At 34.9% G+C, this 24,688-nt stretch overlaps 2 protein-coding genes across 4 annotated transcripts in view; both read right to left on the reverse strand.

Moving 5' to 3' along the window:
- The window catches only part of LOC139781893 (uncharacterized), a 34,641-nt gene extending 20,976 nt beyond the window's left edge, over positions 1-13,665 (reverse strand). The window contains exons 1-3 of one of the 3 annotated variants that reach the window (XM_071720780.1): positions 12,733-12,848; positions 3,178-3,372; positions 190-965 (exon numbers count right to left, since the gene is read on the reverse strand). The gene's annotated coding sequence lies outside the window, so the exon portion shown is untranslated. Of the gene's footprint in view, positions 1-189; positions 3,373-5,442; positions 6,330-12,732; positions 12,849-13,280 lie in introns of those variants that run through there. The other 2 variants (XR_011720725.1, XR_011720724.1) reach the window with 2 other exon arrangements.
- On the reverse strand, positions 3,379-5,449 carry LOC139781894 (uncharacterized). The gene is made up of 2 exons (XM_071720781.1): positions 4,352-5,449; positions 3,379-4,275 (listed from the first exon to the last, which is right to left on the reverse strand). Exons 1-2 carry the CDS (start codon positions 4,739-4,741, stop codon positions 3,754-3,756), a joined length of 912 nt encoding a protein of 303 aa, XP_071576882.1. The 5' UTR covers positions 4,742-5,449; the 3' UTR covers positions 3,379-3,753.
- Positions 13,666-24,688: the final 11,023 nt, after the last annotated feature.

Below are 24,688 nucleotides of genomic sequence, written 5' to 3' on the forward strand. Positions count from 1 at the left end.
TCTGCCGTGTCCTAGTTTTCCCGTCCAGTCGCCCCTCTACACCCACTTTCGTACGTTCGTGCCTTGCCGCGCGCGCTCACTGCCGCACGTGGCTCGGCTCCCCCACCGCGACGCCCCTCTACTCTCACTATTGCTCGTGCCTAACCTGCCTCTGGCCTTGCCACTTTTCTACCCTTAGTTCTCCTTTACCTGTTACTCCACCACTCTCCCCTTTCGTCTCCTTGCTCTCCTGCCTCCACACCTTCTCGCTCCGTCACACTTTCCCTCCTCTGCCTCCTTGTACTCTCAATTCACTTCGCTTTCCTCACGCACACTTTCGCACCTGTCACCTCAGTCGCTCCGGAAACGGAACTTCCTAAAACGAGATATATATTTATATATAAAATACTTCATTTACTATTATCCAAATTAATTTTTATTATCAAAATAAATTAAATACAAAGTAATATATGTATTGTCGAATAAAGGACGGGGAGGTAGGTATTAAAACTAGTCTTTTAAATAAAACAATTTTTATGTAACAACAAGAAAAATATTTTATTAGGCAGAAATTTGAACGGATACCAACATTTATTGCACGGGTAAGGAAAACTGCCAAAAACCTTACCAGTACCCATGTAAGAACAAAAAATGTTGCACAATCTTTGAAATAAAAAATATAATATGATACAATATAATAATAAACATATGTATATGTATTATACTCAAAAAAACAGTACTATTTCAAAATTAGAAAAAAATTGTCTTACGTGTAGTACTCAACAATACAAAATAAAGAAATATATAATTTTAATTACGGGTTATAAAACAAAAATCAAAATTTATTAACTGACTTAAAAAAGTAGCAATGGTTATTTATATTTTTAAAAATTGTAATAAAATAAACATAAATGCATATAATCCTGCTCTCATCGAGGAAGCACGTCCATGCGCGTGTGTGTATCTGCATGTGTGCGAAATAAACTCTGAAAACTTACATTTCAATAAATATATATAATAAAATAAAATATATATAATTTTATATATCACATATGACTAGCACATGTATAGACCAGACATCGATAATAAGAAATTAATAAATATTAATTATATAAAATACAAGAAAATAAAAAATAAAATAATGATTACAGAAAAAGCCAACAAATTTACATTATAAGTATTACATGCTTTCTAACTTTTATCATACAAATTTTGCGAACAATGTAAATTAATATGTTCATTATCTACTTTAAATTGAAAACAATTAATTCCTTGAGCCTGAAAAGCAGATCTTACAATACAAATTGAGGAAATAGTAGCATTTGCTAATCGATTCCTTTTTTTATTTTTGACATCCGTGACTATGGAGAAAATGCGTTCGGATTCGGCATTTGAATGGGGAAAAGAAAGAACTGAATGGACTAATAACTCTAAAATTGGAAATATTTTTACCCCATTAATATCTGTACATTTTAATACTTTATCCCACATATTATCTATTTCTAAACGTGCTAATTCGATTTTTTCTTCGTCATTATACGTAGAGGATAGAAGACTCCACTCAAAGACTAATTTATCAATATCTGTGAATCCTAAACGCGTTGCAAGAACATTTAAATTAGCAATTTTATTTCTACCCTCATGATAAAGTGCAATCTTGGGCTGTAGGAACATTAATTGTCTAAAAAATGAATCATTATATGGCAAACGTTTTAACATTTCGCGAAGTGCAGTTATATAAAACTCTAAGCAATGAGATTTTATGTTTCGCGTGCATTCGGAAGGCAATGTCTTTAAAAAGCATTCGCAATCTGGTCCTAAGTATATATCATTTACATTTAATCTAATATTTGGATCATCAATATTAATATTAACAATGTCTTGTAAAGCCTCTGGCAAAAGACAATTTTGAGCTATATCATAAATCAATCGATTACTATTTTCAAATATGGTGTGAATCAAAGTCTGACGTGATTGGAAAAAGGCATTAAAAGTATTTAAAAAATTTAATGAATATTTTAAAAAAAGTAAATATGCTTTTATTGAGTCGTCATTTAACTGTTCTAAAATAACTTCCGCGGATTTTGACTTATCATCTACTACTGCAACAATAAAAAAATGTTTTAAAACTTCCCAATTTTTAAGTAAACGAACAATACATTTGTGTAACGCTAACCATCTTGTACGTGATAATTTTAAGATCTTATTTTTTTCCACATCGAAAAATTCCTGAAATTCAGTCAAAATTGATTTTCTCTTTGCACTACCCGAAACATATGAAGCTACTCCTCGAATTAAATTTTCGCACGAATGCGGCAACTTAGCACATGCTTTACTTGCTATAATCGCGGATGAATGGCAAATACAATTTAATAACACTGCATACTCGGTACTTCTAATTTTAAACGCGACATGAAAGAATTGTTGCATCCTGTCATTACAGCTGCGTTATCGCTTGCCACTCCAACTATATTCTATACAGGAATTTTCATGTTTCTAAAAAGTTCTTTAAAAGCTTCGAACAGTTTATTGGCTGAGCAATCCGTTGCGTCAAGATATACTAAGTCTAATAATTGAGTCGTAATTTTATTAGTTGTTGGCGAAACATATCGGGCAAGAACGCACATATTTTTTTCATCGGTGATATCAGTGCTTTCGTCGATTAAAATGGAAAATTTACGTTTCTGTAATTCTTTGATCGGTTTTTGTGTTTCACGCTTAGCGATTACCTTTGTAATTATATTTTTACACTTATGTCGACCGAGTGAAAGATCTAATGCAATTTTAGAATCTACAAAGATATTTTTAAATAGTGGAATCAAATAATCCGCGATTTTAAAAGCTATATTGTGCTCAGCAAAAAATGCTGATAATATTATTTCCGCGCGTTTAACTTTATTTATATGCGAATCAGTCTCTTCATTATTTTCAATAACTACGTTATGAGTGTTATGACGATGTGCTTCTTCTCTGTGTTTAACCGATTGCGAATGATGAACTAATTTCGTTTTGCAACATGTAATAGTTTTATTGCAAAAAGTACAGATAGCTTTATTTTCTGTTGGATGGGGAGCTAGCCATCCTTTAAAGTTCTCTTCATCTAACCACGATGTCTGGAATTTTCCAACTCTAACTTTTTTAACAGCTCCTTCCTTAGCCATGCTTATTAATCTGTTACTAATGTGTACATAATATTACCTTACACTTACCTTTATCCTATCCTGCGGCACCATCCTATCTGTCATTCGGATTCCGCCAAAACTTGCGGTCATACGATCATGGTACCAGATACGTTACTGGAATCCCTATCTAACCCCAACATAACCTGACTATTCTGCTGCGCATGCGCGAAAATCCGAGCCCATCTCTCCACACTGAGTGCAGCTGCCATTTCTGGAAAAACTCGTGTATTTCTTCCTATTGTTAATCATTTTGTTTCGCAACGCTCGCAACCATAAAAACCATTGTGACCTTTGTAACATTTTATATACGATCTTGCTGGTGTGTTGCACACAAAAGCTACTATTTCAAATTCGGTAAATATGCATAATAGGGGACCCAGCCCCAATGATCTTGACCTTGACATATATTGTCAAGGTCACCCTCCTGAGTGACTTACAGAAAGTTTATCCGTCGCTCGTTTTTTATTAAAAAGTTATTAACAAAATAAATTTAATCAATAAAATAAACTTTTCCGACATTGCATACATATTTAAGGAGTTTATTAAGGAGATATATACACGCTTAAGTATACGTATACATTTATTATAGTTATTATAAAGGATATGCTTTGCTCATTATTTGGAAAAAACTGTCAATACGTTCATTAAACTTGTAATATTTTTTAAACATGAATTCAGCAAGATATGCTTGATAATGGTATGTACGCGTACCATAGCGTGGTATTGCTGCTCTCATTTCGCGCCATAATCGCTCTATGTTTTGTGTGTAAGCACCTGTAGTGGGATCAATGAAATTTTTTTTATGATTAACTGTTTCATGTTGGTAATTTAAATTATGTAATTCGCTGTACGCTTTCCAACAGTCCGAATGAATAATCGATTCTGGCGCTATGTAACGAGTTATTATAGGAATTAGCGTATGACTTGAGCGATTAGGTACGGGAACAATAAAAAATTTGTGACTGTCTCGTTCTATTCCTCCGAAAACCCATTGTCCTTCAACAATGCGGCCTTTATTGTGTTTTCTTCTTCCTAATTTTGCCTCGTCTATTTCAACAATAATTCCGCGTCCGCCGATTTGTTGTTGATGGTCAGTAACCCATTGCATTAGAAGCTATTGATAGTAACAAATGAAGAAATAAAGAAAAAAAAGAATAAAGAAATATGTTCAGAAGATGTTTAATATTTACCTCACGACAAAAGTTGGTCCAGTCAACTATTGTATGATCGGTAATCTGTAGTTCTTGTCGTAGAAAAGTATGCCGTGGGGGATGTATATATAAAAAATATGCAATAAATCGACATACATCTACCATAGCAAGATGTTGTTTTGCGAACCAAGTACCATGAAAGATACTTATTTTAAAATTGCAAGTTTTTCTTTGTTTTTTACGTCCTCGAACTTGCTTGTAGTACTTATTGCTGCAGTGTAGAATTTGTCTCTTGGATTCGTATGTTATATTTATAACTGTATTGCACTGTGGACATGTTATTTCTCGACGAATGACTTTTTTCTCACACAAATATTCAATAAGACGCTGCTTATTATATGTTAGATTAATAAATTCATGAAGCAGCATTTTGCGTTTAATTTCTAGCACAACACAACTAGCAAGATTGACGAGTGAAAATCAACTGAGAAGGATTTGTGGTAATATGTTTATACTTTGAATGGTATAGTATCTATCGTTTCTTTGACAAGGACACATAAATAAACAGTAGTCTATTGAACGCGGAAGCAGGGCAAAACGAGATCTACATATAATTGTTGCGTGAACGCAATGGGTTTCGCCCCCCCTCCCTTTAGTTTTAGTTAGAGATCGTTATTAAAAAGTTATTAACAAGAAAGTTTATTAAATTAAACGCTTAATATCTGTAACAGGAATAAATTGTTAAAGCAGAGAATAGTTAGTATATTGAAAAGTATATATCTCTACTTTAACAAAAAGACTGTTCAATGTATCAACGATTAGCTGCTTTAAATGACTTTTCTTTGTTCATACATGTACTATTTTTACATACACTTAGTCATTTATGCCTTTCAATATACTCAAAATAACTAATATATTTTTGAAACTTTTTTTGTTAATAACTTTTTAATAAAAAACGAGCGACAGCTAAAACTTTCTGTAGGTCACTCAGGAGGGTGACCTTGACAACATATGTCAAGGTCAAGGTCATTGGGGCTGGGTCCCCTATTATGCATATTTACCAATGTTTTCATCTATTCTTTTCTTAAGTGCCTCTTCAATACCAATATAAATGTAAGAGCCTTCATTACCTCTTTTTGTTGCCATAATCTGTGTAGGACGAACATGACACGTGTTTAAAAGAGTTTCCGCTCTGCGAGGAAGATTAACGTGACCTTCACTGCATAATATGTTTACCAATTTGGAAATACATTTATTAGTTAAGATAGTTGTATTAGAAAGTGCCCAATATTTTAATTTATCTGACAGAGTCAAAGGTAAAATTTCTGTTATGTTAGTATCTATATTCGTACTTGTATTAACAGAAGTATGAGAGTCATTAAAATCTAAGTCAGTATTTAAAATATCTTTATTAATTTCACTCGAGTCCACTAATTCTTTCTCCTGCACGAATTCTTCATCTTCTATAAATACTTGGCTGCTATCACTTTTAGCCTCTTTTTGTGTGCGTAAAAATCGCCTCTTTTTCAGATAGTAATAAGACGATGCCATGACGTGTTATATATGACAACATATATGCTAACATTTATGAAGTTGAAGGTTAGGTTTTACTATTTCTGAACACCGCTTAATATAATCGACAATTAAGGCCCATTTACACAAATATGACTTTCAACCGAGTTTACAAGGGGACTTTCAAGTAATATCGGATTTTTGTTTTTGAGCCGACATATATCGCGCAGCGATCGACTAACCTCTTGGACCGACGTCGCGCTGCGATCGACTAATCTCCTTTGGACCGACGCGGCGACGTCGCGCTGCGATCGGGTAGTGATCACAGTCGTATCATATCGCCGACGTCGGCGAGTGAGTCGGCATCGGGCAAGAAACGGCTAACCTTCTTTCGGTCGACGCACAGTGGGAAATTTCGGTGACTTTTTGGACAAAAATCTTGTTAGAGCTCAATTCTTTATGAAACTGAATGAATTTTTTTTTTAAATACTCGTAAAGACTTATACTTTAGACAGGAACTGCAATAATTTAGTTATCGTTTAACCTACATTTAAAAAAATTATCAAATGCGAGTAAAAGTAAAACTCATGTATCAACCATATATTCTTAAATATTTAAAGCATAGAACCTTTAGCCATAAACTCTTAAATCCAAAATGCTTAAGCCCTAAACTCTTTAACTTATACTATTCAACCCTAAAGTCTAAATTTTTTAACCCAAAATCTTTAAACCCTAAACACTTAACCCTTTGAAGGGCACATTTTTCTTCTGAATAAAACATTACAATCGTAAGTCATCTATAGGTTTCTGGAGTCACTGATTACGATTCTGACGTCAGAATTACAAAATTCAAAATGGCGGATCCAATATGGCGACTATTTTTGGCTCAATTCACGGTTTTTCGTTCAATTTGCACGAAACTGAATATACGAGGGTTTTTTGGGTCGCTGATCACGATTCTGACGTCAGAATTACAAATTTCAAAATTCAAATAAATAATAAATAGACTTATTTAGAAAAAGTTCAATTTTCCGAAATTTTAAAAATTTATTTCGGAAAAAGTAGCGTGTAGAAAATTTTGGAAAAAGTATACATTATAGTTTTAAATATAGAATACATGTACAAAAATTTTCAGAGCTCTAGAAATTCGCGTTTAAGAATAACCGAATTAATTCTGAAAAAATCGAGTTTTTTCACATTAATTATTTATTAACAAAAGTGCAAATAAATAAATTAACGTGAGTTTTCATGAAAGTTGCATAACTTGGATCCCTAGAAGTCTAAATAATACTCATAGAAACTGCAAAATAGATCACAAATATGGAAAAAACTGAGAACAAAAAGGTAGTACGTATGTATATGTAGGGTTATGTGGGGTGATGTGCAACACTTTCACTCGTTGCTCGGAAAACATATCCAAAAATCAAATTCTTGAATATATCATGGCTGTATAATGTAGAGGAAGGAAAATACTAAAATTCTGCGTGATTAGATTTTCAAAATTTTAAATTTTTCCTAAAAATTTTTCGAGTTTTTCCGCACGATATAACTTGTAAAACTGTTTTAGCATTTTCAAATTTTCTTGGGGTGATGTGCAACACAGGTAAAATTAAGGTAAAAAATGCATGAATATCGACATCAATCGACTTAAATGTTAAATTTGGGCTTCTTAAATACAAATTAATCGAAATCTGGTGAACAAAAAATTTCACTGTGTTGTAATCGACCTGAAAAAAAAAAATCATTTTTTATTTGATTTCTTATTTATTTATCGCTTAAAAATTAATATAATGAAAGGAAAAACGCAAAAAACTTTATTTTTCATCATCTGAATCGCAGTTGTCACAAGTAAAATAGTTGCGACCTTGCATGTCGACACATTTCACATCATGTTGCACATCACCCCAAACACGCTATTTTGCGCGGACTGGCGTGACACCAACACAATGTAAGAAAATCACAAAATCGCTTTGGATTATCAAAAGTACTTGAAAAACTGACAATATAAAAATATTTACCTATAAGATGACTAAAACCAATTCACGAAATCACTATGAATGTGGAAAGCAAAAATTACATTCAGCTCGAGAAATTTAACTCGCTTTTCGTACAGCAAACCAGGGTGCGTGCTATCTCGCGAGTTATTTATCTAAAACAAGGTACTGTCAACACAAACAGATGGCAGTATGCGGTTCTGTCAAATGTCGACATGCAGACCAGGAATCGGAAACGTTGCACATCACCCCATGTTGCACATCACCCCACACAACCCTACCTCTGCTCGACAAAGGGTTAAACCTTCGAAACTTCGTTTTCAGTGAAAACAATTTTGACTGTCTTTGGTTATCATTAACGTATGTAAAATGAATGAAAGCCCCTAAACCGCGTCAAGGTAACAGTCGTGAAAGGGGTTTGTTTTTTTTACTTTTGTATTTTTTTTATATTTTTGCTTTATAATTTTTTAATATTTTTTAAACTGATTTTATTACTTTATTCATTTATAATATTATTTTTTTACTTTCTCCTGACCTTCAAATGTATAATTATTTTTTAAAAATTGTTTCGCTTCAGGAGATAATTCCTTACTTTTCTTTCTTTCAGTTTCTCTCAAGGAAGTAATTACGGGATCTGATGTAATCAGCTGGTGATGAATTATATCTTTGTTTGTTTCAGATCTTTGAAACATCCTACTGTGTCCGATACGTGTATTTCTGAATACTTTATTATTAGCTTCCTGTGGTTCTTCAGAAAACCAAATCATTGGATCATTTAATTCTTTCATGATATCGCATCCATGAACGAGGACTTTGTGTACAGAGGGTGGCATTTTGTACCATGGATAAAGTCCAATGCATTTCTTTGTGATATCTAAGCAATAGTTTTTGAATTTGTCCAGATCGATTTCGAGTTTTTCCGCACGATATAACTTGTAAAATTGTTTTCGTTTCCATCAGTAAATCTTTATCGTAATCCTTTATCGTGATCCTAAATTTCAGAACGCACTTGATAAGGGCTCTAACCGTGAGCCGAAACGTTGAGCATACATTTATATTTGGCCAGGTAATCGAGTAATAAATAATTATTGAAAAAATTTCCGCAATTTATTCTAATTTCTTGCAATATTACAATTTGTTCAATATCTTAATAATTGAGATATCGGAGAAACCAAAAAAAATTGCATCATGTCTATCCTAAATTTACTCATGCAATAGTTTTGCTCATTCAATAATTTAACTTATAATAAAACCCATAGAAAAGTTTAACTCATTCAATAGCTTTTTAGAAAATCTGAGATTAAGCGTTCTTCATAATCATAAAAATATTAAAATTTTATGTAGCTCTTCGTTGACGATCTAGATAAAAAACCTCTTTCACGACTGTTACCTTGACGCGGTTTAGGGGCTTTCATTCATTTTACATACGTTAATGATAACCAAAGACAGTCAAAATTGTTTTCACTGAAAACGAAGTTTCGAAGGTTTAACCCTTTGTCGAGCAGAGGTACATATACATACGTACTACCTTTTTGTTCTCAGTTTTTTCCATATTTGTGATCTATTTTGCAGTTTCTATGAGTATTATTTAGACTTCTAGGGATCCAAGTTATGCAACTTTCATGAAAACTCACGTTAATTTATTTATTTGCACTTTTGTTAATAAATAATTAATGTGAAAAAACTCGATTTTTTCAGAATTAATTCGGTTATTCTTAAACGCGAATTTCTAGAGCTCTGAAAATTTTTGTACATGTATTCTATATTTAAAACTATAATGTATACTTTTTCCAAAATTTTCTACACGCTACTTTTTCCGAAATAAATTTTTAAAATTTCGGAAAATTGAACTTTTTCTAAATAAGTCTATTATTTATTTGAATTTTGAAATTTGTAATTCTGACGTCAGAATCGTGATCAGCGACCCAAAAAACCCTCGTATATTCAGTTTCGTGCAAATTGAACGAAAAACCGTGAATTGAGCCAAAAATAGTCGCCATATTGGATCCGCCATTTTGAATTTTGTAATTCTGACGTCAGAATCGTAATCAGTGACTCCAGAAACCTATAGATGACTTACGATTGTAATGTTTTATTCAGAAGAAAAATGTGCCCTTCAAAGGGTTAAGTGTTTAGGGTTTAAAGATTTTGGGTTAAAAAATTTAGACTTTAGGGTTGAATAGTATAAGTTAAAGAGTTTAGGGCTTAAGCATTTTAGATTTAAGAGTTTATGGCTAAAGGTTCTATGCTTTAAATATTTAAGAATATATGGTTGATACATGAGTTTTACTTTTACTCGCATTTGATAATTTTTTTAAATGTAGGTTAAACGATAACTAAATTATTGCAGTTCCTGTTTAAAGTATAAGTCTTTACGAGTATTTTAAAAAAAAATTCATTCAGTTTCATAAAGAATTGAGCTCTAACAAGATTTTTGTCCAAAAAGTCACCGAAATTTCCCACTGTGCGCCGGTGAGAGCGTCGTCCATGTAGAAGTCCTCAAGAAGAACCCTGCGAGCCAGGGGAAAACGCTTTCGCTCGTCCTCAGACAACAGCAGCAAAGATCGAATGACGAGAAAGGAAGCCGGAACGGTACCATACGTTGCCGTGTTCAAAATGTATATTTTGATCGGGTCCTTTGGACTTTTACGCCATACAATCATTTGATATTTGCCGTCCTCGGGATGAACCTTAACCTGCCTGTACATTTTCTCAATGTCGACACTCAGTACATATCGGTGGGTTCGAAATCTCGTGACGATGGAGAACAAATCCTCCTGCAGGGTCGGACCAGCGAGGAGTACATCGTTGAGTGAAACACCAGTACTGCTCTTTGATGAAGCGTTGAAAACAACTCGCAATTTTGTTGTATGGCTGTCGCGCTTGAAGACGGGGTGATGTGGAATGAAATATCCTTCTTCGGTCACATCGGAAACAGAGATCTCGGTCATGTGACCGAGCCTCTCGTACTCGTCAAGGAAATTCGTATACTCCTCACGCAATTGAGGATCCTGTGCTAATCTTCTTTCCAGTGAATACAGCCTTTTTTTGCTGTTTGATAAGAGTCGCCTAGCTCGTGTTTTCTACTATTAAACGGAAGCCTAACTATGTATCGTCCCCTCTCATCCCTCGAGTGCGTCTGAGAGAAGTGTCGTTCACATGCCCTTTCGTCATCGGACAAATGCCTAACGCTCGAGACCTCCTCAAGCTCCCAGAATTTAGCGACCTGGGCATCCAAAGAGTCTACTACTAAATTACATGCTATTCGTTTTGACGCCCCTTATCGTGTATAGCTCCCGACGCTATCCAACCAAGACGTGTTTTTTGTAATATTAGGGCAGAATTGCCTAATCTGATCTGATCCACGCATAACAAATGGTAAAATAGTTCCGCTCCTATAAGAACGTAATTCTCCGACGGAGTACAGAATTCGGGATCTGCCAAGGTGATGTTTCGGGGAAGATTTAAATCGCAACGGTTAATCGTTTGTGCAGGAAGCGTTTCTGTAATTCGAGGAACCACTAAGAATGATAACTCCGCAGCAAAACGTCCATCCCTCGACTGGAGGGTCGTTGTGATAGAATGCTTAATATGCGTTAAGCTTTGATTAAAACCCGACACTGGAATACTGACTTCTCTCTTGGCGAGATTTAAAGTATTGCATAATTTCTCAGTAACAAAGTTAGACTGAGATCCGTTATCCAATAAAACTCTACATTTGACAGGCTCTCCGCGGTCATTGAGCATACGCACGGATGCCGTAGCCAAAAGAACCTGCGAAGCGACGACCGCTTGGAGGCTTGCAATTGGATTGGCGTTTGCCGCGTTAGAGCTACCAGATCCTCGATCAAATGAAACACCTTCAGAGTGAAGAAGAGTGTGATGCTCACGTTTACATTTCCTACACGTACCAGATTTGCATTCATCAACCAAATGATTTGGTCTTAAACAATTGTAACAGAGCCCCGTGGATTTCACCTTGGCAAATCTCGCGTCGCGAGTCATCTTAAGAAATTGTTCGCATTGAAATATGTGATGGTTCTGTTTACAAATAGTACACTCGAGTTTGGTATGGACGGTCACAAGGATCGGCCGCGTCCTTTGATTCGTATTAACTCGCATATTGCTCGATCGCAATTGATTTCTCGCTAACTGGCCCGAAAGAACCGAAGATTCCTGACTTACGTTTTCCAAAACGTGACAGCGATTTTTTAAAAACCTCCAAAAACCATCAATAGACGGCATATCGGTACCGTCAAGAGAACGCTCCCATTCTTTGTGAGAATTTCGATCAAGTTTCGATGTCAATAAATGAAAAAGCAATGCGTCCCAAGATTCGGTCGGTTGACCAAGAGCATGAAGTGCTCGCGTGTGTCTTAGAGCGGCATCGACTAACGATCGTAATTGTGTTGACGATTCCTTAGATATTACCGGGAGGTCAAACAGCGCGCGAATGTGACTCTGAATTATTATTTTTCTATTATCGTAACGTTCCACTACAAGAGCCCATGCTACTTCGTAATTTTGTGATGAAGTTTCTAGAGATTGAATTACCTGGGCGGCTTCATCTGTTAATGATGATCTTAAATATTGTAATTTCTGAACAGGAGTAAGGTTCGCGTTATCATGTACGATCGATTTGAAATTATCATAAAAACCCATCCATGCCTCGTAATTACCACTAAAAGTAGGCAAGTTAATTGTAGGAAGTTTTATATTCGCTTTTACGCTTTGTACAGGGAGCTGATTTTGGACAGTTGTTACATTATCGCTAGTCGCGGGGGGCCTGACGGACGCAAGTCGACGCTGAGCACGCGCAGCCAGTTCAAAATATGATTCCTCAAAATACGCTCTTTCGTTATCATCTGATTGTGTGCCCGTAGCGGTCGCATTTAATTCAATACTAGTCTGTACCTCGTCGAAGCTATCCCACGTAGTTTTAAATTTCTCGAAACGCTCAATCAACTGCTGTTCATCTGGACGATCAGACCATTTTTCCAAATAACCCTTGAATCGAGTCAGCTGCGCTTTTATTGTAGCACGTCTCTGTACGAGCGCACGCATCTCGTCAGCCATCGTGTCAGTAATTAAAAATTAGCAAAATATGAAAATACGAAATTTCGGTTAACACGCAAATACAAGATACGCTTTGAAATAATATAAATACGCAAATATAAATACGGTTGAATTTCGTCGATATGATTTTGACGTCGTCCTCTGTGTTCGCTGTCCTGTTGTAGCGCTGTCTCTCTCTTGCTCTCGTGAGCCGTAAGCCTCGTTCTCTGCGGTGCCTCGTGTATGCCTCGTGTATACCTCGTGATCAGGTTTGCGTGTCTCTGTCTCTCTCTCTCTTAAGTCGTAAGTCGTGGCGGTCGGCTCGTCCCAACGGATATATGATTAAAAACGAGCGCTGCCGAATTGAAATTTTGCGATTAGATATCTTAGTATTTGTGTGATCTCACCCTTGAGCAAGCCTGGATAGATATCTCTCGAATAGCCATGCGTTTTCCGGAAAGATCCGGCTCGAAGGACCAGAATGTTGGGACGGGTGCGACGTGCCCCTTGTATTCGAATGTGTATGCACGCCGGTCGTCCCTGTAGTGGCAAAACTTTTACGTTCTGGACCACTTATTTTTCGTTACGTTAATGGTATAGGTAGAGGCAGCCAAAAAGACGTTTCTGATTATGTTAACACCGCTCTGTAGTTTATTACGATTGTCACGAGGAATGTGTATGTGGCGTGTGCGGCCATGGTACAATACTACTAATACGAATGTGGCCTGTGTGCGACCATGGTACAACGACTACACTCTACGAATGTACAAAGACTACTGGCCTAATGCGAGGCCTAATGACGACTGCACAACGACGAGTGTCTCGGTCGAGTTCTCTCCGATTCGAGTCGGGACGATAGCGGGGGGGGGGGGATGGCGCAGGGCCGTACAAATCCCAACAGATTGCTAGTACTACTTTTTCGTAACGTATCTTGGAAATACTAAATTAATAAAATACTAAATTAACACACTAAACTATCAATATGACGTTATTTTGACATCATCTTGACTTTTTGTTCTACTTGGATATAATGCGTAAGTAGGGGAAAGTGGGCTCCCTTGAACCACGGGGTCCATTGTGACAGTGCGAGTTTTCTGTATTAACGTTCTGCAAAATAGTGACGGTGGGTAAGAAAAATTTCGTTTTTAAAACATATAACTTCCATCAAAAAATTATGCCGAAATAAGCATATATACTTTAGTTAAAGGCAGATATGTAATTGGAGCCTTACAAAGTAAATTTTTACTTGTCATAACTTTTTGATATGTATGGATTTCTAGGGATTCTACAGTTAAAAAAAAATTCATAAGACGTTCGTCGGGATCTAGCCCAGCAAACGAAAAAAGATTGAAAAGAATTAAAACGGGATTGCCAGGAATTCAATTAAGGACTTTCCGAATTCCATTTTGTCCAAAAAAGGGATTGAAATAGTTTCAATATCATGGAATTCCTTATTTTGGAAAGAATTTGTCTTTTTTGAATCCCATCCAATTCCGACACAAAAACGTAACGAAACACGGAGAAAAAGTTACGGTTGCTACAACAGAATAATAATGTTAATTTTCGCCCATCCATACAAAAGGGTTATGGAAACCATAGTACTCTGGAAGTGACCTATATGGTTGCCCTAACCTTAGTGAGGGTAGCTACTATATGGATGTTGCAACCATAATATATGGATGTTACAACCATAATGAACAAATATTCACCCGACAAAAAAAATTATTTATTTCGAAATTTTATTACTATTTTTTAACTAAATTTGTTTCTTAAGATGCATCTATGATTATAAATATTTTCTCGTATTTGAAAAAAACACTTACCTTGGTGGGATTCGAACTCGGGACCTCTGGATCGTGAGCCAACTGCCTTACATGGTAGACTACTTCTTAATTTAATGTAAGTGTTATATATAGTCTACATATGTAATAATCAGCGCAAATATATAATTTTTCAAAAATCATCTTAAGAAACAAATTCAGTTTAAAAAGAGTAATCAAATTTTGAATTGGATATATGATATAATATTTCTTAATGTCGGGTGAATGTCAGAAACCAGTGTCGGCTCATTACGAAATTTTGTGTTCGTAAATATATTTATGAAAAAAGTATATTTATAAAGTTAAAACATCCTTATCAAATCCACTTTATTCTATGCAGAAATTCTTTTGCGCGCGAAATGGAACTAAACTCTCAATCATGCAGTGATTCAGTGCTGTACCGTGCAGCTATATCTTATGGATCTCTCAACCATAATACTTGTGCTGCAGACCACATAATAATCCTTAGCAATAATCCTTTGGTTGAGGCAACCATATACGAGGGTATTGTAACCGAATGTCACGTATCGTAAGAACTACGGTTATGAAAACTGTATAAATGAGCATATCTTAACAGCTACATTCAATGTAATATCAATTTAACTTGAATTCACATACATTTCTTTTTCAATCATAGAGAATGTTGTTGTAACAACCGTAGCAATTTTCTCCGTGAATGAATACCACTGAATGCCAGGTTAGGGATTGGAAAGTTTCGTCATGAATTCCATTGAATACCATTGATTCCGTTAACGAAATGAATACCATTGAATGCCAAACTAGGAATTAAAAATTTCCGTATTGAATTCCGTCTATTCTGACAATAAAATGAATACCATTGAATGCCAGGATAGGGATTGAAAAGTGTCCGTGTTGAACTCCATTGAATTCCGACTATTCCGACAATGAAATAAATACCATTGAATCCCAAATTTGGAAATCAATATGTATATATCGAATACCATTGAATTCCGGCGATATTTACAACAAAACAAATTCCATTTTATTCCAAATTAAGATTGAAAAACGAGTATAATACGTTAAATTCCTAGTTTTATCCCATCGTTATTTGAGTCTATAATATATATTGAATATGTCATTCCCTATCACTTACAAAATTGAAAGTCATTCTTATGAATTAATTGTAATTTTAAAAGTTCCGTATTAGTTTAATTTTTGGTAACTTTGGGATAAACAGACTAATGTAAAACATTAAATTTTTTAAATATTCAACAGTCGGTATTGTTACATTAAAATAAAACGTTTTATTTACAAAAATCATATTTGACAATTTTTATTGCAAATATATATACAATTAAGTTGACAATAAAATAAATTATATTATTTTTCGTTTTTTAGCGTACAGCGTGAGCTCGATGAGGAGAATTGTATTCTAATCTACCCTCTCCCAGATAGCACAGAGATTCGAAAAAGAATTCTTTTTTATGTCACTAATTCTGAATTCTTTTTTAGATGCAAAAAGAATTCTTTTTCTAAGAAGAATTCTTTTTGCATCTAAAAAAGAATTCAGAATTGGTGACATACAAAAGAATTCTTTTTCGATTCTCTGTGCTATCTGGATACTCCGAGTAACAAGCACATAAAGTCATATAAGACATAGTGTTTTTTAAAATAATATTAAGGGGGTACATACGTGTAGACCGCAAGAAAAAAAGGTGAAATTCGGGAATTTTTATCTTGGAAATTATTAATTCGATTCCATCCGGGTTTTTTTTATTTAAAAGTATCTACATTGAGGCACGTTCACAAATTTTTTTAAGGGAATTCATTCCCTCGGAGCGCTGTTCTCGTGGCCGGCGTAAAATGTGTTCCTCGCGGACACGGTTCACGGTGCCCAGAATATTTCGAGAACGGCTGGATCGATTTGCTTCAAATTTACACACAATGTTTTGCGATAGTTTATCTCGTTTCCATCGGGAGATTTTTTTTTTACTCAACTAGTTTTTTTTTAATCAGACTATAAAGGTCGAAAATTTGTGTCAAAACATGAATCTTGAGTTCAAACAGTCGACGTTTCAGTAAAAAAAATTTTTTAAATAAAAGCTCCCGTTGGAAATTGCTTTATGTATTGCTATTTAAGAATCCGTTTCAATTTTACGTTTCAGATCAACCGACTGCGCGAAATCTTGGGCACCGTGAACCGTGTTTGCGAAAACACATTTTACGCCGGCCACGAGAACAGCGCTCCGAGGGAATGAATTCCCTTAAAAAAATTTGTGAACGTGCCACAATGTAGATACTATTAAATAAAAAAAAACCGGATCGAATCGAATTAATAGTTTCCAAGATAAAAATTCTCGAATTTTACCAATTTTTCTTGCGGTCTACACGTATGTACCCCCTTAAGTATTATAATACGCATTCTTACAATAAATTACATTATCAATTTTACATAAAATTATTGATTAAAGATAATTTTTAAAAGTAAAAGGTTTTAATTAATCAGCCTCGAATACATTAGGCATTGAACAAACATACATTTGTTCTCCAATGTCTACTAGAACCATCTTTGAAGCAACCTCGACTATCGACACTAAAAATTGATTACTTGTTGTTAGCGATCTTATCTTCCACATATGTGGTATCTCACACGGAGAAAATTGCTACGGTTGTTACAACAACATTCTCTATGATTGAAAAAGAAATGTATGTGAATTCAAGTTAAATTGATATTACATTGAATGTAGCTGTTAAGATATGCTCATTTATACAGTTTTCATAACCGTAGTTCTTACGATACGTGACATTCGGTTACAATACCCTCGTATATGGTTGCCTCAACCAAAGAATTATTGCTATCTCTCTTATGTGGTCTGCAGCACAAATATTATGGTTGAGAGATCCATAAGATATAGCTGCACGGTACAGCACTGAATCACTGCATGATTGAGAGGTTAGTTCCATTGCGCGCGCAAAAGAATTTCTGCATAGAATAAAGTGGATTTGATAAGGATGTTTTAACTTTATAAATATACTTTTTTCATAAATATATTTACGAACACAAAATTTCGTAATGAGCCGACACTGGTTTCTGACATTCACCCGACATTAAGAAATATTATATTATATATCCAATTCAAAATTTTATTACTCTTTTTAAACTGAATTCGTTTCTTAAGATGATTTTTGAAAAATTATATATTTGCGCTGGTTATCCCATATGTAGACTATATATAACACTTACATTAAATTAAGAAGTAGTCCACCACGTAAGGCAGTTGGCTCACGATCCAGAGGTCCCGAGTTCGAATCCCACCAAGGTAAGTGTTTTTTTCAAATACGAGAAAATATTTATAATCATAGACTGCATCTTAAGAAACAAATTTAGTTAAAAAATAGTAATAAAATTTCGAAATAAATAATTTTTTTTATTTCTCCAAGAATTTTGGATTCCATGGGATTGGACCATCTCATTTCGAATCCCATCTAATTTCATCTAATTCCGCCAAAAAAGGGATTCAAAGGTATTAAAAAATTTCAATATCTTTTAATCCTTTTGCGTTTGCTGGGAGGTTCAATACCAACGTGCGCACAAAAACGTTTAATTGTTCTGTATCTGAATTATTTACGATAAATAATATCGATGTTCAGTGGGGTCCAATGTGACGCAGGTTGATGGGGTCCTCTGTGCCACGCTTACAGAACTATCTAACCTACCTACGTGACAGCGCGAGTTTCCGTAGTGTGTTTCGATCGCGGAATAGTAAATGTTAGTGCCTAAATTTTCCTATAAAATAAAATAATTTCCATCGATAATCATATCCACACTTTCATTTTCTCTTTTTTTCACCCTTTAGTTACAGATTACATGTAATCGAGTCGCTGTGAGGCAATATTCGTTGATCTCTGCTAGGTTACGACAAAAAGTGAGGTTATAGGACTTTGTTTTCAGTTTTCAATTTCTTAGGTCATCTGATGAAACAAATAGCCTACCAGCTAAAACTTCTGCGAGCGACCCTAACTGCGCTATGTTGGGGGGGCCCTGGGAAACGCAGTGATCACATCCGCGAGCCCCCCCACGCGCTCGCCGTAGCGAGAACCTCTAACTTGTGACGGATGAGCGTCGCTACACTCATCCGCCACCCCTCCCTCCGGGGTTGCCGCTGCCTGGTTAGGGCAGCCGCAGCGGACGAGCGGTATGTCCCCGACCGCTCGCCCGCCCCCCGGGCGGGAAGAGAAGGATCCCATGTGGTCGTGGCGCCCGATCAGGGGAGCGCCCGCGGCAACCAGTCACGGGCGCCGACCGAGATCCTCCTCCTCCCGCGCCCTCATCGAGGGTAGGCGGTCACCAAGCCCCGGGGCGAAGACTCGTCGGAATCCCGCAACCCAGAGCCAGGCCCCCCGCCTTCGCGGGACGGATGGAGCGCTTGTGGCAGAGACCCCTTGGGGAGTCCGCCCGAGCCCCCTCCGGCCCGCTTCCTCCGCCGACCTGCTCGGCACAAAACGGCAGCGGGAGAGAGGATTTCCGCCTCCGTGGAGGTTTTTGGGAACCCCCCTCTCGCGCCACCATCTCCCTCTGACTGCCAAGGGAAAGGGAGCTGAAATAATTTCAAGAAAACAAATAATGACTCAAAATAGGATATTTAATTTGGCAGAATTATTAAAGAAAACCAACATTCGTTGCAAGGGTAAGGAAAACTGCCAAAAACCTTACCAGTCTTCATTAAAAAAAAAAATACATTTTGAAAGTACAAAAGAAACATATTTTATAAATATGATTATAAATTAATGTAAATAGAAAAATTTGCAAATTAATACAGAAACAGCACATTTAGTAATAAAATAAAAGTTACTTGTAATCAACATGTTACAATATAACATTTTTAAAACATGTTCAATAACAGAAATGAAGACTAATTTACAAAATAAAATATTGCATCTTTGGCTTTTATCACATACTGATTACTATTTTATTACAAATATATAGATAATATATGAAAAATAAACTCTGAAAAACAAAATAAAAATTTAATATCTAGTAATTAAACGCTGAAAAACAAAATAAAAATTAATAATGTGCAGCATGCAGAAAGAAAATATAGGCTAGATGGGCTAGATGTAAAAATTCAAAAGTATTATGCAATAATACAAAAAATATTAAGCATTATCAGATGTGCATTGATTTTTATATAAATTTTGCGTATTATGCAGTTCAAAATGCTTCGCGTCAGGTTCAAAGTTAATACAATTAATGTTTTTAGCTTGAAGACTTGATCGAATTACACAAATTGAGGAAAGAGTATTATTACACAATCGATTTCTTTTCTTACTTTTTACATCTGTAACAATAGAAAATATTCTTTCAGCCTCGGCATTGGAATGAGGATAACAAAGGACTACTTCAATTAATAATTCTAAATTTGGAAACAACTTTTGCCCGTCAAAATTTTTACATTGTAATATATTATCCCACATTTCATCTATTTGTAAAGAAGCTAACTGTATTTTTTGTTGTTCGTCAAAACTTGATGGTAATATGTCCCACTCGAAAGCTAAATCTGATATGTTAACATGTTCTACTTGCTTAGCAATATGAGTTAGATATTTAATTTTATTTCTACCTTCTTTGTAAAGAGCAATTTTAGGATCAAGAAAATTTAACTGTTTAAAAAATTCATCGTTATAAGGTAGATGCTTTAGCATTTCTCGAACTGCCGTAACATAAAAGTCCAAACATTTCAATTTAATTTCTTGCACGCATTCCAAAGATAATGTTTTTAAAAAACTGTCACATTCCGGTCCTATACGTATGTTATCTATGTGTTGTACATTATTATCTAGATCTGAAATTGAAATATTTTCTAAATTATCGTAATTTAAAAAATTGTCGGCTAATTGACGAATTAATTGTTGACTGCTTTCGTATAATTTATGGATTAAAATGTTACGCGATTGGAATAGTGCGTTAAAATTATTAAAATAATTTAATGCGTATTTGAGAAACAACAAATATGCTTTAATGGAATTATCATTTAAATATTGTAATATATTTTCCGCGGATTTTAATTTATCTTCTACTGTTGCTAACAAAAAATAACTTTTCAAGACTTCCCAATTTTCTAACAGTCTAACAACGCACTTTTGTAAACAAAGCCATCTAGTATCTGATAATTTTAATATTTTTTTTCGTTCAATTTCAAAAAAATCTTGGAATTCACCCAATATTGCACATCTCTTCGCACTGCCCGAAATGTAAGTGGCAACTCCTCTAATCAAATCTTCGCAAGAAGAAGGTAACTTTTTGCAATCTTTACTGGCTACAATCGCGGATGAATGGCAAATACAATTCAATGTTACTAAATTTGGAACTTCTTCTTTAAGACGACTCATAAAAGAATGTTTGCGTCCAATCATAACTGACGCATTATCGGATGCCATTCCAACAATATTTTTTATAGGAATATGTTTTTCTTCTAAGCATTTTTTAAATATTTCAAAAATTTTAATCGCGGAACAATCTCTTGCATCTAAAGATAATAATTCTAATAATTGAGTTGTAATTTTTTTATTCGAAGGTGATACATATCGAACAAGAAAGCACATTAATTTAGTATCTGAGATATCCGTACTCTCATCTATTAAAATAGAAAATTTACAAGTTTTTAAATATGTTACGATTGTCTCAATTTCCCGTTTTGCAGTGACATTTTTAACAATATTTGCGCACTTATTTCGAGCTAGTGAAAAATCTTGCACAACTTTGGGATCTTTAAAAATATTTTTTATCAAAGGTGATAAATGATCCGCGAGTTGAAAGGCTATATTATGCTCGGCAAAAAAAGTTGATAATTTAATTTCTGCGCGTTTGACTTTATCTTTATGTGACAAACTATTTTCGGTATCAATATTATCAGCAGTCTTATAATTACAAGATTTTATGTTCTCGATATGTCTGACCGTTTGTGAATGTTCAACTAAATTTGTTTTGCAACATCTGATAGTTTTATTGCATGCAATACAAAGCGCTTTATTTTCTGCAGGATGAGGAGCAAACCATCCTTTAAAGATATTTTCATCTAGCCAGGCATTTTGAAATTCTCTACTTCTACGTTTCTTAATAGCTCCTTGACTAACAGAATCCATCATGCAGCATGCACAAATATATAAATAAGTGTTATACTTACTAACTTACCTTGTGTAGGTATTATTAACCTCTAACCTCCTTCGACGAACCCGTCACTTTCGCGCCAAGACCCGAGACTTTTGCGCCCATAACGGTCGCATTATAGACGGCACTATCTAGCAGTTGTTTTCGCCGCGCATGCGCGAAAAACCGGGCCGGATTCACATCACTGGAGTGAGCACCGAATATCCTTTGGGCATGATTTCGATTGGGGAAAGCCAGAAATAATACATAAAGAGAGACAGATCAGAAAGAGGGAATTAGCGGAAATGTTTTTTATTAAAAAATTTGACGACACCATTAATTTACAAAAAGACACGGAGAATCTTAACGCTCTCTACGAACATATTATAAAAGAAACACATAATTTTCTTTTCCTTCTTCGCCACTTCCCTCTCTACGCCTTAGCTTATTATTGACGGCACTGGTCTGTTTTTATATATTGTCAAGTTTGTCAGTTTAAATTTTACCATGCACCGCACGGCTCTGACATGTTTCTCCGATACAAACAATTAACAAATAATGCCGTTTAACAAGTATTTTACCGTTTTGATTTTGACGCACAAATATGTAAGTTTCTGGTTTATATAATTTTTTATGGATTTTTATTTATATTTATTGTGGAGTGCTCAATTTTTGTCGTTTAGTTTTTAGATTCGGCGTAGTTTGGGCATTATGTCAGACAAATTAATATTTGTGAGTAGTGTATATACGCTTGAAAAGGACCGGAATCTGCGGTCGAACGTAGCGTTTTTGTGATCAATAAAATTTGGCCAGTTGGATCGATCATAATACCTTTACTAATTTTTAATTATTCACTGGCGACTCAAGTTCTCAGGTTTTCTTTCTTATTTAGTTCAATATTCTAAAAAACATGTATATGTATATATTATATAACAATGATAGGAAATTTTCTTCGCCAGTGAATATAAAATAATATCAACAAACTTCCTTGACCATAACTGGCAAATTTATTAATAGATAAAACGACGTTTCGGTTCAAATTCGGACCCTCTTCAAGTGAATAAAGCTCTTACAAATACATTCAACAGGCAATTCATGACACTGTGCCATGCTCGCAAGTCAAAAACTGAAGACTAGAGGCAGAAAAAGAATTTCCCTTTTGTATTGTGATAACTTAAATAAAATAAAGGAAATATAAAATTAGAGTATCTAAGTAACTTACATGATTTGTGCATTGTCAGTGTGAATATGGTATAATAATGTAAGATATAAAATTAAAATAGTATAAAATTAAATAATGTACGTAGAGCGTGTTAGGAAGCATGTCCGTATGCCACGATTGAGGAGAACACAATGAGTACAGACATAAATAATTTATAACCAGTAATGGTTAACTAAGAAGTACCTATTATTCTATCATAAATTGTTGTTAAATTCTCCGTGTCCTTCTGGAGGTTTTATTGCCTGTGTGTGTTTTTTAATAAAAAACATCTCCGCGATCTCTCTCTTTTTTACCTTTTGCTCTCTATGTACCTAATATTTTCGTTCCCGCCCAATCAAACTCGTGATTGAATTCAAGCCGATGTTTGCTTATTACCGAATGATTACTAACGTGCTTCCTAATATCAGTTTTATGTTCTTTGATTCCAGTTTCGGGGTGTCTTTTTGCTTGTCCTATATATGTAGCATTACAGTCTAGGCAGTCAATTTTATAAACCAATTCAATTTGTTTCATGTAATCCAGCCTATCCTTACCTTTTCTAATGATGTTATTAAGTTTCTTAGGAACAGTATAAGCGACGTCGAAGCCGCGACTGCTTAAAATAGCACGAATTTAATTTTATACTATTTTAATTTTATATCTTACATTAATATACCATATTCACACTGACAACGCACAAATCATGTAAGTTACTTAGATACTCTAATTTTATATATTTTTTATTTTATTTAAGTTATCACAATACAAAAGGAAAATTCTTTTTCTGCCTATAGTCTTCAGTTTGTGACTTGCGGGCACAGTGTCATGGATTGCCTGTTGAATATATTTGTAAGAGCTTTATTCACCTGAAGAGGGTCCGAATTTGGACCAAAACGTCGTTTTATCTATTAATAAATTTACCAGTTATGGTCAAGGAAGTTTGTTGATATTATATTGTATATATATACATATATATCAGGTTATTCGACATAAATAAATATATAAAATATAGTATTTATATAAATATATTTGTTAACGAAAATATCTCATACGTATACATAGAATTGAATATTTCCAAGATATTAATTAACTTAAAAGTATAACAGTTACCGACAAATTCAATTTCTTACAAATATTACACTCGGAAATATTAATTGTAGGCCAAACAAAAAAATACGTGTCTTCTCTTCTACGGAATTTTTTTCGGAAAGGAATTGTCAAAATAATAGGAGTATAGGTCAAAGCATGAAAATTTCTGCAAGAGTGATCAACATAATTTTTTACTACAATTTTTTTATGTTTATTAATTATTTTTACATCTCTACATTATTCCAAAGATCGCTCTTTGATTATCGTGCAACGGCAACTCAGATTCACGCCGAGATACCGAGAAAGCATTTCCAGCGTAAAAACATCGTCGATCGCGCGAGCTAAGTGAGAGCGACAAGGAGGGAGTAATATTCTCCCTCTCGCTCGGCACTGCCGAGCGCTGCCGACACACCGATAGACCGAGCGTCACTCTGTGTGCGTAGTGGAGGGGGCGCGCATACGCGAAAAACCGGGATTCACATCACTGATTAAACCCATTCTCGAAAAATTAATAAAATTTTTGAACCGAAAAATTGGAAAAATTTCTGAACCGGTTTCCAAAAAAATCGGTAACGAAACATTATACACTTTATAGCA

Source organism: Temnothorax nylanderi, unplaced genomic scaffold (genome assembly GCF_030848795.1).
Source record: "Temnothorax nylanderi isolate EJ_2023f unplaced genomic scaffold, tnyl_v1.0 TNYL_tig0372_pilon, whole genome shotgun sequence".
Taxonomy (NCBI): Eukaryota; Metazoa; Arthropoda; class Insecta; order Hymenoptera; family Formicidae; genus Temnothorax; species Temnothorax nylanderi.